Consider the following 16650-nt stretch of genomic DNA (forward strand, 5'->3'; position numbering starts at 1 on the left):
TCAGTGACACCAAACTTTAGAACTCTCTGAAGAAGGATAGTAAGAGTAAAAACATATGCTGAAAATCACTAATTCCAACTTCAGTTCATTTTGTTGATAAATACATGACGTTTAACATGAGAAAGGTCTCATTTGCTCAACAACTTTCATTTAGAAGTCTCTTTTTGTACATAATTTCTTTAACAGTTCTGCCCCGCCCTCCTTCCTCTTTGTTTTCCCTTCGATTTGTATTTAGATTTTCTCGCCTCTGTGAAGATTTGTAGTTGTTGTTTATTTGCTAGGTTGTGTCTGACTCTTTGCAACCCCGTGGACTGTAGCCCATCAGGCTCCTCTGTCCATTGGGTTCCTCAGACAAGGAGAGTGGAGTGAGTTTCCATTTCCTTCTCCAGGGAATCTTCACCCAGGGATTAAACCCACATCTGCATTGGCAGGCAGATTCTTTACCACTGAGCCACCTGGAAAGCCTCTCTGTGAAGATTATTTTGCCGTGTTCACAATAGTTAGAAACAATGTATTTGAAAATAACTTCGGTATCCTGCCTAATCATTTACCAGGCCAGCTTCCATCATAAATTGTTATTTATTAGATATGTAGCAGGCCAAAGTGCGTAACTGTTGTGAGATGAGGAGACAAAACACAAGAAAATTATGATCCCCACCCTCATTCAGGGGTGATGATTAAGTCAACAAATTGACACACACTACTCATTAGCCCTCCAGCTATAGTTAGTTCATTCCACAAACAGCACACTGCTGAGGATTGTGTACTGCGATGTGTTGGGTGTTGTTTGAGGGTCTGTCTTATCATTCATAGATCATTTTGTAGGGGCTGGACTTCAGCAAACTATAAACTTTTAAGATCTGGTTATTTTAGGGAAATTTCTTCCCACCTCTCTCCTTCCCACCCTTCCTTTTATATTTTTATACTTTTAGTATAGAATGTTTAGTAGTTTTCTTTTTTTTCCTCTCTGGGAAAGTTTCTACCACAATTCCTAATCCTTTTAGAAAAAGCTATAGTCATGTCAGTTCAGAGGTGTTGATGTTTTATACAGTTGAGTTCTGTGAGATATGAATCTCTGATATTCATAGAAGATGCCTTACTTTATTCACATATTTATGCTCTGCTCTTTTCCACATGCTAGAAAATTTGAAACTTTATCTGATTTCAAGTCTACATTGGAGATCAAGTTAACAGTCATATCTGTTTCTCCTCTATTTTAGCTGGACCAGACCAATTTTGAAGAAAGGATACAGACAGCGCTTGGAATTGTCAGATATATACCATATCTCTTCTTCTGATTCTGCTGACAATCTATCTGAAAAATTGGAAAGGTATGTCCATGAACACTGTTTATTAGTTGAAGAGAGAAATTAATATTATTAGAGACTAGAGAACTACTATTGGAGGGCCTGATTCTTAAAATGGAGTATTTATAATAGGAACATCCTATTTTCTTGATGAAGTCTTGATCAGTTAAGAATTAACCATAGAAGGGATGAAAGAAAACCATTTCCCTGAGAAAATATCTTTTTTTTTTTTTTGAAAAATACGTATTTGAATTCTGAGAAGCTATCACTTAAAGAACATTAAGTGGATTTTGTGAAGACTGGAATAATATCTTTATGAAGCAAGTTGTGTATATTTGTCTCTAGAATCTTAAATCATGAATACAGATATGCATACTCGGAAGTCTTAGGGTAAAGGCAGTTCGGTGTCAAGGATATGTAGAAGTTTCATATTTTTGAGCACATATTGAATGCCAGGTATGGTATCTCCTCTCAGCCTCTCTGGAAGGAAAGTATCATTATCTCTATCTTATAGGAGAGCAAATTGAGGCTCAGAGAGAGAATTTTCCAGCGAATAAATGGCTGAGCTCTGGTTCAAACTCAGGTCCATACTCCCAGCTTCCCCCAAAACAGTGTTTCGCATTGTAAAGAAGTCTTCTTTTTAAAGAGTATTGGTTACAATCCTTTTGATTGCCAGTGACAGGAATCCAATCAAGTAGCTTAAGTAAATAAAAAGAGGAAATGTATTGACTCATGTAGCCCATCTGTGTAAAAGCTTAGGGAGAAAACTGCCGTTAGGGACTCAGTGGAACCAGGAACTGGTTTTATTGTCTCAGATCGGCTTCCTCCATGCAGTGGGTCCTCAGAACGCTTTGCTCATGTCTTTACAGACCACTGAGGAAAGAGTCTTTTCTCCAAAAGTGAAAAATCCCAGAAACTTTCGAGTCACATGCTTACTTCTTGGACCAACAACAATCTGTGAATGAGCTGGACAGGGTCTTGTGCCAGCAGTACAGGATCTGATACCAGATGAGGGGGAAAGAGAAGAGGGAGTTGGCAAAAAAGAAAGAGAAGCAACTACTTTTTAACAGCACCAAAATAAACGAGTAGACTTATATTTGTTTACTTTATTTTCATTAAACTCATCGAATTTCTTTTGAAGTTACAAGGCAGATAAGGTGTTTAGCCTTTATTCTTTCTTGGTTTTATTCAAAGAATTAGGATAGTGGAAGTAGCAGATTCACATTTCCAAGATCAAGCACCAGCTTCTATTATTGAGCTCTTAGTGTATATAAGTGTCATTAAGGCAGTATTACTTTTGTTTTTTGTTTTTGTTTGGTTTGTTCTGGTTATGATAAACAGAATAAAGTCTAGAATAGAGTCTGGTATATATAGCTGTCCCTTGGTAGATCCCCTATGGATACCAAACTTTATGGATGCTCAAGTCCCTTATATAAAATGTTATATTATTTGCATTTAACCTACATATATTCACTTTAAATATTTTAAATATCTCTAGATTACTTATAATGCCTAATACAATGTGAATGTTATGTAATAGTTGCCAGCACATGAAAAATTCAAGTTTTGCTCTTTGGAACTTTCTGAAAATTTTTTTTTGGTGGATATTTTCCTTCCCCAGTTGGTTGAATCTAGAGATGTGGAACCTGAAGACATGAAAGGCCAGTTTAGTAGGTGCTCAATGAATGTTTGTTGAATGAATAAATGATGTTTGAATGTGAAATGGCTGACATTATGCAAAAACCTGTAACACTGCTGCAGGGATAAAACATATAAACATAATACATTGTAGTGATGTCAGCAAGTTCAAAATAATCTAGTAGATAGTGAATATCTAAGTTCTAAATGGATGCTGAACAGAAGATTAATCACAGTAGGACTAGGCTACTCAAAACCTGTTATACCTGAATTTGTAGTATTATCTGGTCTAACTTTTTTCTCCTCAGTTTTCATGTCTCCATATCAAATGTAACCACTTTGTTCCAATTCAACAGCTGTGTGCCAGCATAAGTCCATAAACTCTATTAATATTTTTGTCTTTGATGGGTATTTCTTCTTGCTTCTCTTATTTCTTTTTTAAAAAATAAAAGTTGTTATTTACAGTTTATTCAAACATTTTGGAAGAGTGACATACACTTACGGTACTTTGTACCTTTCAGTTCAGTTCAGTTGTTCAATCATGTCCGACTCTTTGTGACCCCATGAACCGCAGCACACCAGGCCTCCCTGTCCATCACCAGCTCCCAGAGTTCACTCAAACTCATGTCCATTGAGTCAGTGATGCCATCCAGCCATCTCATCCTTTGTCATCCCCTTCTCCTCCTGCCCCCAGTCCCTCCCAGCATCAGGGTCTTTTCCAATGAGTCAGCTCTTCGCATCAGGTGGCCAAAATATTGGAGTTTCAGCTTCAACATCAGTCCTTCCAATGAACACCCAGGACTGATTTCCTTTAGGATAGACTGGTTGGATCTGGCAATCCAAGGGACTCTCAAGAGTCTTCTCCAACACCACAGTCCAAAAGCATCAATTCTTTGGCGCTCAGCTTTCTTCACAGTCCAGCTCTCACATCCGTACGTGACCATTGGAAAAACCATAGCCTTGACTAGACAGACCTTTGTTGACAAAGTAATGTCTCTGCTTTTAATATGCTATCTAGGTAGGTCATAACTTTCCTTCCAAGTAGTAAGTGTCTTAATTTCATGGCTGCAATCACCATCTGCAGTTATTTTGGAGCCCCCCAAAATAAAGTCAACTACTGGTTCCACTACACTCTTGGAAAGTGACCCTGCCTCATATTTCAGAAACTGATTTGTGACAAAGGCCCTCAGGCAGTTTCCCTGCCGTTGAAGTACATTGGTCCATCTGGCTCAGTTTGTGACCTTGGATTTGAACTCTGTGTGTCCCTCCTGTATGCAAACCACACATCCATTTCATGATTATAACTCAGCTATGTACTTGCTAAGTATAGAACTTCTTCCCTTGTGATTCAGCTCTTGGTGTTCAGAATGCTTACTGGGTTTATTGTGGTGCTGTGGGCACCACAGCATCTACCTTCACTGCCAGTTCCTTCAGGTTCCAGTAGTACAAGTCCCATCCACTAAAAAAAATTCTCCAGCTTGGTTTCCCCCCTCAGATCGCTACCCCATTCTTTTCTTTTTAAAAATTTTTTCATAGTTAATGTTTCTCTGCTTTCCTGGTTTCTCCATTTCTTCTCCTTTCCTTTACATCCCAGCTCCCTGACTATGGTTTTTGTGTTTACCATGTTATTAAAATGATGTTGACCATGTTCACCAGAGGTCTGTTAATATCAAATATAATGACATCTTCCTACCATGACTTCAGGGTTGACCACTTCTTCCCACCTTGAAACCGTTGCTTTGGTTTATGTACCGCCTCCCTTCCTGGTTTTCTCATCTGACTCATTATTCCTTTGAAAGAGGCAGATTCCGCCTCCATATTTCGCTTCTTACCCTGTTGTGAATCACTGCATGACATGGAAGAGAGGCAAGTACTGTGTGTGAGTCAAGAGTGGAAAGAGTGTGAGCAGATAGATGGATGGCATAGGGTCTAGGTATGATAGATAGTAAGCTTCTCAGGAAAGCCAATGTCCATGTACAATGCCCATGATTGCCAAATCTGCCTTCATCTCTCAGATGTGTGAGCTTCCTTTGGAATAACTTAGAACACCTCTATTAATGGTAGATGGATAGTAATGAGAATTTGTTGTTCAGTTGCATCTGACTCTTTTGCAACCCCATGGATTGTAACGCACCAGGCTCCTCTGTCCATGGGATTTCCCAGGCAAGAATACTGGAGTGAATTGCCATTTCCTTCCTCAGGGGTTATTCCCAACCCAGGGATTGAACTCGAGTCTCCAACTTTGGCGGGCAGGTTCTCTACCACTGAGCTGCTAGAGAAAGCCAGTGATGAGAATAGCTGTTGAAAAAATGCAGAATCTTTATATAGTTCTTTCCTTTGAAACTTCTCATCTCTGTACAGTATAAAAGGGAAGATGAAGGGTAACATTTAGGGATATACTTTATCCACTTGGAAAGAAGAAGGTTTTTATTAACAGAAAGTAATGGCAAAACCTTAAATATAATCAGGTTATGGATATATAGTATTTAAAGAAAAAGTAACATTTATTTAATACCAACCATTTTTCATACTTTTAAATTTCTGTTCTACCAAAAAAATACAGAATTTGATTCTATCCCAATTTTCCAAAGACTTTTATTTGAAAGTGACATTTGATGATATTTGTTCCATACTCCTACGTTTAAAAACAAAGTCCAAATAGTAAGTTTTTCTAATGTTAAATTACAGAAAAATCCACCTGACTTTTAATCTTGTTTTTGGTTTTACAGCTAAATTTTGTACAATCCACTACAGTTACAAATAAAGAATAAGACATGAAGGAAAAAATTAAGTATTTATTTTTCACCTTGTTCCAAGCACGGTTATGTGTATTCATAAGAGTTGTATTTTATTTATCCAACTCTCGCATTCATTGATTTTTTAGAATCCCAGAACATTTCTTTAGCGTATATAATGTGGACTTGTCATGAAGTCAACTCCTTGAAAATTGATGTATGGTGGAGCACTGAATTCAGCCAACTATCTGCCTGAGATAGTGTTAGAAGCTCCCCACAAGGTTTTTGTCTCTCTGGTCACTTGGGTTAATCTCCGTGGATGTAATTGTATGAATAAAACTATGTTAAGGGAAATAGAGAATTCTAATATTTGCACATGCAACTTACTGGTCCCACTTTTTATTCTTTTGCAGAGAATGGGACAGAGAACTGGCTTCAAAGAAAAATCCCAAACTCATTAATGCCCTTCGACGATGCTTTTTCTGGAGATTTATGTTCTATGGAATCATATTATATTTAGGGGTAAGGCTTTTATTTGTAAACTCACTGTGGGTAAAGTAATTACATTCATTTTTAAGATTGTAGAAGGAATAGGGTAATCTGGTACACAGGAAAAAGGACTAATCTAACTCCAAATACAAAGAAACCACTAAAACTTTAGTGGAGACAAGTAAAAAGTGCTTAAAATGGATTCAGTAGAATAAATTTCTTAAAAAAGAATCATTTCTGTTATCGCAAATCACATTATCATACTGGAATATGAGATTGCGAGTGATTTTATTTTCCTGCATTCTACATAAGAAGGTCAGGAGACAGTATCAGGATAATTAGGTAAAATTCAGCTAATTTCATAGATGAACATTTGAAATATTTTGAAATCATATCTGCATGCTGAATTGTTTTAAATAGCAAAACTGAAAAGTATGGCAGTGAGGTACTCCTGCAGTATGTTTTCTCCGTCTTCTGTGTCACCTTCATTGTGAAGAGATCTCCATGTGTGAGGACTCCAGGCTTTATGGTGCTCAAGTGCATTCTGTGATGTTCCCTAGCTGCTGTCAAATGTGACTCTAATCTATTACTTTATACATCACCAGAGCATCATGTTGTATCCTTGATTGTAACCTGTAGAAGTGATGGCAAGTTGAAAACTTACTGTACAATATTTACTTTGGGAGGTTAGGTACCAACTGGATGGATTTGTGTTGTAATTATATTGGTCTTCATGCCTCTGGGAGTGAGGCGTGCAGTAGTACTCCCCAAGAGGTGCCCAGCAAGTTGCATTGCTTTAAGAACTTGTGCTTAACACATACCAAATAAGTACGTTTCCACATTTGTTTTGACAAGGATGATCACATGTTTTATAGTGCTCTTGCTGACCTCCTGGAAGACATTCTTCTGCCTTTTGAAATTATCTGTTTATCTGTCTATCTCTACGGAAATGTGCAGTAGTTTGGGGGTGATGCTATTTTATTTGTAAATATGAATAAGGTAGCTGAGGAATTAATTATCTTTTAAGATATTTTTGAGGTGATTTTTCTTAATGAGAGCACCCAGACTTTGGGAAACAGTTTTATCTATTTAAAAACATGTGTTGTTTGCCTTGCTGACTACAAACTCTGCCTTTGAATCAGAGTATTAAAAGTATAGTTCTCTCTGGCCATAACATATAATGGTTATCCTTGGATCAAAGTGACTACTTCAGACAATTGTTATGCCATTACTAAGGCCGTGGTAAAACTCATTTTTCTTTATGTTCTTCATCACATGCTGCTTCCATTGATTAACATAAACACGACTGAGTAGAAGCTGGGAGAAAGGCTGAATTATTAAGTCCTTTTTATGCCCTGCCTGACTTGTGAGATAGTTTGTTCCTCTAGATTCCACCAGGATAGAAGTTTCATGTGAACAAAAGCACTCATCTAAATGTGGAAATTTAGATGATCCATGAACATATTTATAAAATTTATATTTGGTCTGATATACACAGATCAAAATATAGTTTAATATTTATAGAGTATCTTAGCTATTCCAGGTTCAGCATTAAGCCCTTTATAAAGATTATTGTATTTAATTCTCCTAGTAATGCTATGAAGCAGTCATTAGTGTCTCTAACATATAGAAAAGAAAATTGAGATGCAGGAAATTAAGTAACTTTTCCAAAGTTATACATATGACAGATTTGGTGATAGCCAGGTCTCTTTGATTCCAAAGCCTGTGACCCTTCCATTAGATTAGATTGTAATTGCTCTGTAACTGTATAATGATTGTATGTCAGTACTAAATAGAATGGTGGCTGTAGTAAGCAGTCTTGGGCCTGCTGATCTACTCTGCATCTTCTCAGGAGATACAGGTTAAAAGTTTGAAGGTTGAGGATTCTTCTAGGGTCACCTCAGGGACAAATCTGAAGAAAATTCGATTTTGGTGGCAGGACAGGGGAACCAACTGGAATGTTTTGTGTGAAATCCACCCAAGAGCCAGAAGTGCTAAGGGTCAAAGATGTAGAAAATACTAAGTGGTAGAAGAATGAAGTGAATGTGGAGAAAGACTAGCTTATTCTTAAATGTCTCAAGCCTAAAAATATCCCAGCAAAAGGAATGTTAAAGCCTTTCTAGGTGTATTAATTAACTACCCAGAGGTGGGAGTGAGGAGTGACGGATGCTCCTGAGCTAAGCTGGGCCCAAAGCCCCTGGACTGGAACTTACAGCATGTTTAAAGGGCAAAGTTGATTTCCATCAGCTCAACTTCCTCTGATAACCAGCAGAATATGGGTGAGGGAAAGGACTGATGGGGAGAGCAATTGACATGTGTATGGTGGGAAGGCAGGGAGAGAATATTTATTGGCACAGGTGTGGTAAGGCTGTGGGTTTCTCAGCCTTGTCACAGAGTAAAGGCTTCATGGCCTCACTGTGCAGTTTTAAGCAGTGAAAATGTTGAAAACTGTTAAGTCTTTAAGAATTTATATAGTGGTCAGTAAGACAAGTATAGCTTCTCAGGGCATCTGATCTCTCGACTCCATTCTTTTTATCTGTTACAGGAAGAAAAGAAGGAGAGAACATTTCGCTATTCCAATAAGACCTCTCTCCTATAAACAACTTATACCAAATGCCTTGGTATTTATTGTATTCTTTCTGGGCATTACTTTTTTCCTGTGTGTGTGTCATTCTGGTAATTTTTGTTTCATTAAATGAGCAGGGATTCTTGAAGCTGCTATAACATTACTCTTGGTAAAAGATGGACATACTTTCAAGATGTCCTGTGTATTCTTAGTCCCTCTAAACTGGGATAATTATGGTGTAAAGAAGGTTTGATTGGTTTCAGGACTGACAGGAAAAGTACTATAAAATTTGCTGTTGACTGTGAAAGGTTAAGAAAAACAAAGGAAATGCCATCGCAAAAGAGTTTGTCTCTCTGCAATAGTGATGTAATTAAGTCATATTAGCTATGGCCTCTACTCATTAACTATGTACTTGTTTTCTTTTTCTTTTCTGCGTTTGACTCAGCAGCCAGATACAAAATTGCCTTTAACATCTAAGACTCTAAGCATAGAAGGAAAACTGACTGTTGAAAAATTAACTATGGGAGTCAATTAAGGACAGTTAGAGGGAGTCAAGGGAAGGGAGTTCTATAAGCAGATTGCTTAGAGAATATGGTTATCATGATGCCTTTATTATGATAAGAAATTCACAAGTGCGTGCTCAAATATATTTTTGACTGCTAGGCAGCTCTGGGCATATCATCAAATTGAGATACACATCAGTAAAACTTGGGTCAAAATACTTTTTTCATTTAAATCTCTTAAGCCCCAGAAGTTTAAGGGGCATAAAGATGTCCTGGGACTTGTGCTGCTAGAGTTCTCAAGTCCCACAGTCTGTGTTGCAAAAGAAGATCTTTGTCGTCATGTTTGGACAAAGACATTGGGTAGGTGTTTGAGTTCAGGCGTACTGCTAATGAAGGGAGAGTGGGGAAATTCTACACGTGAGTAGTCTCTGGTTTAGGCACTTTGACTTACTTATGTTCCTTTTCATTGTTGCTGTTGTTCAGTCACTAAGTCGTGACTCTGACTCTTTGCAACCCCACGGACTGCAGCGCGCCAGGCTTCCCTGTCCTTCACTATATCCCGGAGTTTGCTCAAACTAATGTCCATTGAGTTGGTGATGCTATCTAACCGTCTCATCCTCTGCCACCTTCTTATCCTTTTGCTTTCAATCTTTCCTAGCATCAGGGATTTTTCCACTGAGTCAGCTTTTTGCATCAGGTGGCCAAAGCATTGGAACTTCATCATCAGTCTTTCCAATGAATATTCAGGGTTGATTTCTTTTAGAATTGACTGGTTTGATTTCCTTGTAGTCCAAGGGACTCTCAAAAGTCTTCTCCAGCACCACAGTATGACAGCATAAGTTCTTTAGTTCTAAACCTTCTTTATGATTCACTTCTTTCATCTTTACATAACTACCATATGGAAAAACCATAGCTTTGACTATACAGACCTTTATTGACAAGGTGATATCTCTGCTTTTCAATACGCTATCTAGGTTTGTCATGCCTTTCCTTCCAAGGAGCAAGTGTCTGATTTTCATGGTTATAGTCACCATCCGAAGTGATTTTGGGGCCCAAGAAACTAAAATCTGTCACTGCTTCCACTTTTTCCCCTTCTATTTGCCATGAAGTGATGGGACCAGATGCCATGATCTTAGGTTTTTGAATGTTGAGTTTCAAGCCAACGTTTTCACTCTTCTCTTTCACTCTCATCACAAGGCTCTTTAGTTCCTCTTCACATTCTGCCATTAGAGTGATATTATCTGCATATCTGAGGTTGATATTTCTCCCAAAAATCTTGATTGCAGCTTGTGAATCATCCAGCCTGGCATTTCACATGATGTACTCTGCATGTAAGTTAAATAAGCAAGATGACAATACAGCCTTGATGTACTGCTTTGCCAGTTTGGAACCAGTCTATTGTTCCATATCCAGTTCTAATTGTTGCTTCTTGACCTGCATACAAGTTTGTATGTTGCTTCTTGACCCGCATAAAGGTAAGGTGGTCTAGTACTCCCATCTCTTTAAGAATTTGTCAGAGTTGGTTGTGCTTATAAGGCTTTAGTATAGTCAATAAAGCAGAAGTAGATATTTGTCTGGAATTCCCTTGCTTTCTCTATGATCCAGGGAATGTTTGCAATTTGATCTCTGGTCGCTCTGCCTTTTCTAAACCCAGCTTGTACATTTGGAAGTTCTTGATTCCCATACTGCTGTAGCCTGGCTTGAAGAGTTTTGACCATAAGTTTTACTAGCATGTCCCTTTTACCTAAGGTCAGCTGAAAGTGAAAGTCAAAAAGAAAGTGAGGTTGCTCAGTTGTGTCCAACTCTGTGACGCCATGGACTGTAGCCTACCATTGCTCCTCCGTCTGTGGAACTTTCCAGGCAAGACTACTGGAGTGAGTTGCCATTTTCTTCTCCAGAGGATTGAACCTGGGTCTCCCCCATTGTAGGCAGGGGGGAGGGAAGTGGGGAAGTGGGCTTCCCTGGTGGCTCAGATGGTAAAGGTCAGCTACCTCCAGCAAATCTAGATGCCTGTCATGGAGGACTCTTCTCAGCTTCCTCTCCCATCCCCTCTAACTTCCTCTCTCACCCCACTGGGGTCTTGAATGCTATACTGCCTACACTCACCCTATATCCTGAATATTCCCATCCTCTACTAGAACCCCTGTTCCTAAGACATGGCTACACTTACTTGTGCAGCCCATAGTGTACTATCCAGTTCCTGTGACAAGGTTTGGATTTCTTTGAAACAGGTAATTTTTAGTTTAGTGTAACCAGTCCGACCTTACATAAAGTGGTTTATTTGGTCTGAGATGGACTCTGGAATAAAATTCCCCCAGTGATTCTGATTGAGGTAGACTGGCATGAACATTTTCATTGAATGCAGCTGACTTTCATTAGAATCTAAGGTGAGGATATGGGGGGTGGGGTGGTACTTTTGGAGCTTTTCAGTTGAATTTTTTAAAATGATGATATCAAAAAATTTTAAACATAGAAATAATTATTAGCTCCCTTAATGACAGAAGGACAATGTTTCTCAAACTTTTATATACATACTAGGCAGCAGCTCCTCCCACCTGGCTAAAATATAGATTCTGACTCAGAAGTTTCTGAGTTGAACCTAAGATTCTGCATCTCTAAAATAAAGGGCTTCCCTGATGGCTCAGACAGTATAGCCATCTGCCTGCAATGCAGGATACCCAGGTTCAGTCCCTGGGTTGGGAAGATTCCCTGGAGAAGGAAATGGCAACTCACTCCAGTACTCTTGCCTGGAAAATTCCATGGACTGAGGCGCCTGGTAGGCTACAGTCCATGGGTTTGCAAAGAGTCAGACATGACTGAGCGACTTCACTTCACTTCACAAGAAAGTAACACTATAATAGAAATCAACTCTATACCAATAAAAATTAAAAAAAGAAAAACAAAAGCTCCCAGGGGAAGATGCTCTTTTCCTAGCACTGTACTTTGAGTAGCAGGGACTTGCAGGGTCATAGAAGAAGAGAAAGGCTAGTTAGAAGTTACAGTTGTGAGAAAAGAACTAGGTGGACTTATCATGGCCAAGGAGTCCCTGCGTGAAAGGGACAGGAATCCCACCGAGATTAAATGTGGCTAAGGGTTTGTTTCAAAGTCCCAATGTTAACTATTAACTTTCTGTGTCTTACTCTGGTACTCTCTCTCAAGACTCTGCTGGAGAGTAGATGACAGTGCATGGAAAGGGCAAAGGTATGGCTAGGAGGGACTCTCAAGATTGCGTGGAGAGATGATCCAATCTCTTTCTGTTAAAAACAATATTATGTGGGTTGGTTAGGCTTTTACAGTACTATTGAACACAAAGTTGCTGCACAAGCATTTAGCATTGCACGTGCTTTTAAAGGCGAATTTAGGAATCCAACACCATGTCTCGTAGGATATTGTCTCTGGGGCAAAATGCATCTGTTCTCACATGTGAATCTTTAGAATAAAGTTGATTTATAAATGAGGAATTGTCTGTGATCATGTATTGTACTTACAGCTTAAACTGCATGTTTATTGTTGTTTAGTTACTAAGTCATGTCCGACTTTTGGGACTGGTGGCCCAGTTTCCTCATTCTTGCTGTGAGCTTGGGGCCTCTTTATGTCTTCTAGTTAACCAGTATCCAGTGGTGACTCATGAGTCTGATGTGGTGATGGTGTACAGTTTCTATGATTCCTTTTAACTTTTAAATTATGTGTCTATCATATGGGGCCTAGAAAAATGGTACTTATTTTAAATTGCAGTGATATTACCATAACTTGATTTGGTAGTTTGATGTTGAACAAATCACAATGCTTGTACTGATGATCAACTTGGGGGAAACCAGGTCATGTTACAATAGTTTTCATTTTGATATAAAGTTATAAATAAGAGCTGAAGCTCTGTTACCAAACTGGTTTGAATCCTAGTTTTAACCACTTGCTAGCTGTCTGACACGGGACAAGTTATTTAGACTGTTTGTCTCAGTTTTTTAAAATTGTAAGTGGAGACAATAATAGCTCCTACTTCATAGAACTATTGTGAAAATTAAAGTTAAGCATGTAGAGTAGATCTTGGTACAAGGAAAGGGCTTCATAAGTGTTACCTATTGCTGTATCATTAAATATAGTCTATACCAACCTTTACAAATACTCCTATTATTTGCATTTACTTATATTTCTATACTCTAGAAGCAAGTCTTAGAGTACCAATTTCATATTTCTAGAGCATAGAAAAATACCTAGAATCTAACTATTACTTCAGAAGTTAAAATTAATATTTTAACATATCTTCTAGTATCCCATTTTCTGAATTAAGCCTACTCTTGCTACTATATCAGGAAGTCCAGGAACATGTTCTTATAAAACGTGAAGAACAAAGGTTAGATTTCTAGTAAGGACATTGCTAGTAATAGTTATTAAATCAATAAACACTCAAAGGAAAATACCAAAAGCAAAACATTTTCAATTAGGCGTTGAATCTATATCAGGGTAGACAGATACTATGGTGATACTTTTGAATTCTGTTCTTGTTGTGGTGTACATACATTTTTGTGAAAACTGCATAGTTGGGACAATGGGTAGGTTTTATTTTCTATGTCAAATATGTAAAATTTTGTTTAGCAATTAGTATAAAGTCAAAAATTTCCATCAGACTGTAGTGTATCAAGATAAATAAAAATTTGACACTTTTGTTTATTCTCTCAAATCATAAGCCTTTCCTTTGGTATGTAAGCCAGTACTGTTTGTATTTTATGGTAAAATCTGGGTGTATCCCTGCCTGTGTGTTTACACTTCCATTTTTTTTGTATGTGTGTTTTCTTTTTATCACTTACTTACTATCATAAATTATATACAACTTTCTATCTAAAGTTTATTAATTTTGAATGTTTTTATGATTAAGAAAATGATCAGATAATTATTGATAAACTTGATGCTTATCATTCCAACTTTTCCCCATGAGAGTATATATGCTTAATGAAGGGATGTGAATAATTACTTTAAATAATGTATTATAAATTTACCTCTCTTAATGAATTATGAATGCCTTCTCATACCATTAGAGACTTTTCTACCAAGTCATTTTAATGCTTAGTGACTCATGTGGCTGTACCATAATTTATTTTATCAGTTCCTCATCATTGAATATTTAGATTGCCTCCAATTTTTCACTGTTATAAATAATCTTTCAATGCACATCTCTTTAAAAGCTAAATTTTAGTAGATTTTCCAATTGCCTTCCAGAAAAGATGTATTAATTTACTTTTCTTATACTAAAGTATGAAAATTCAGTCCTAACAATAGGTATTATAATTTTAAAAACATTTCCAAATTGTAAGAGTAAAAGAGTGTATTATCATTTTCATTTGAATTATTTTTGTCTCCTAGTGTGTTTAAACAGTTTTTATGGACAGAGGAGCCTGGCAGGTTATAGGCCATGGGGTCTCAAAGAGTCAGACATGACTGTAATGACTTAACATGCACGCACATGTATTAAGCATTTATATATACATGTTTTTGAGGGGTATACATTGCCTTTTAATATTCTTTGTTTATTTTTATTTTCTTATTGCTTTTTAAAGGCTATTTTCCTTAGCCTGTTATTTGTTTCTAGTGAGTTTTGTTAATTTTTTATTTTCTTAATGATCAGAAGTTTAGTTTTTAAAAATTTGCTGCCCATACCTGTACTTTTTGTTTTAGGTTTGTTTTCTGTCTTTGGCATTTGACATTTAAAAAATCTTCTCTACCCAAAGTAGTAAGTGCATATTTCTTTTTTTAAAAAGAATTTCATCTTTTATGTGTAATTATTGAATCCATTTGAATTTATTTGGATGGATGTATGAAATGAAGGTGAAAGTGCTAGTTGCTCAGTTGTGTCTGACTCTTTGTGATCCCATGGACTATAGCCTGCCAGGCTCCGCTGTCCATGGAATCCTTCAGGCAAGAATGCTAGAGTGATAGCCATTCCCTTCTCCAGGGCATCTTCCTGACCCAGGAATTGAACCTGGGACTCCAGCATTGCAGGCAGATTCTTTATTGTCTGAGCCACCAGAGAAGCCCATGTCTGAGATAGAAATCTAATTTTTAAAAAATGAGTATGAGTGTCTCCATCATTTATTGCACTTTCTGCACTGAAATAAAATGACATTTTATTACATATAAAATTGCTGTCTGTACTTGGACGTTCTCTTGAACATTCCAGACAAATCAGTCTATTTCTTTGTCATTCCGCAAACTATTCAGTTTAGTTTAGTCGCTCAGTCATGTCCGACTTTTTGCGACCCCATGAATCGCAGCAAGCCAGGCCTCCCTGTCCATCACCAACTCCCGGAGTTCACTCAGACTCATGTTCATCGGGTCAGTGATGCCATCTATCCATCTCATCCTCTGTTGTCCCCTTCTCCTCCTGCCCTCAATCCCTCCCAGCATCAGAGTCTTTTCCAATGAGTCAACTCTTCACATGAGGTGGCCAAAGTACTGGAGCTTCAGCTTTAGCATCATTCCTTCCAAAGAAATCCCAGGGCTTATCTCCTTCAGAATGGACTGGTTGGATCTCCCTGCAGTCTAGAGCTGTATAATATAATTTAATACCCAGTAATGTAGATCTTCTCACACATTATTCTTATTCCCCAAATGTTTTTGGTTAGTCTCTTGTTTTTTTCCAAATAAAATTTTGAATCATTTTATCCATTGATTCAAGTATTTGTTGAATGGATATTCTGTGCTGGGTATGGTGCATGATGTTGGGACTCTCGGAAAAGCTGACAGTCCCTGCTCTTATGGTTCATGCCCAAATATCCACTAGGAATTCTGATGAAGATTGTATTAATCTTATACAATAACTTGAAAGAGAATGTTAGCTTTGTAATATTCATTTTTTCTTTTTAGAAAGTTTACAGTCTCTCCTTTTGTTTAAGACTTTAAAAATATGTCTTAGTAATGTTTTTTAGAATATATTTTAAGATATGTATATATTAATTATTGGTATTTGCAATGTATCATTTATTGTATTGTTACTAGAAATGGGATGCTTACTTAATTATTACTCTTGGTATCTGGGAATCTATTTTCTTATTTTGTATAATTTCTGTTTTCTTATTTCTACATTTCTGGGATTGAGATACATAAACTATCTATAAAGCAAGTTGAGATGATAATGATTTTACTGACTGCACACTATAGAAAACAATGTAACCTTAGAGGTTTTTCAACTGATTCCTCTGGTATTAGAAACTATGCTTTGGATTTGCAATTATAATTTTTAAAGTAATCTTGGGATTAATTAATTTAATGTAATTGCAATCATGAACCAAGTTTTCTATTTTCACCTGAACTTTCTTTCTTGGTTTAACTATCCAGCAGACATTTGTATCTCTAGAAACATCTGACGCTGTCCTAGGTATGCAGATAGAACAAAATGGTTAAAGGATTCAGACTCAACT

At 37.3% G+C, this 16650-nt stretch overlaps 1 protein-coding gene across 1 annotated transcript in view; it reads left to right on the forward strand.

Moving 5' to 3' along the window:
* Window positions 1-16650, forward strand: part of CFTR (cystic fibrosis transmembrane conductance regulator) — a 181167-nt gene that overhangs the window by 26459 nt on the left and 138058 nt on the right. Inside the window, exons 3-4 of the mRNA XM_013963305.2 lie at window positions 1195-1331; window positions 6094-6202. Of these exons, the coding sequence (XP_013818759.2) occupies window positions 1195-1331; window positions 6094-6202 (246 nt within the window). The remainder of the gene's footprint in view (window positions 1-1194; window positions 1332-6093; window positions 6203-16650) is intronic.

The sequence above is a fragment of the Capra hircus genome, chromosome 4 (assembly GCF_001704415.2).
Source record: "Capra hircus breed San Clemente chromosome 4, ASM170441v1, whole genome shotgun sequence".
NCBI lineage: Eukaryota > Metazoa > Chordata > Mammalia > Artiodactyla > Bovidae > Capra > Capra hircus.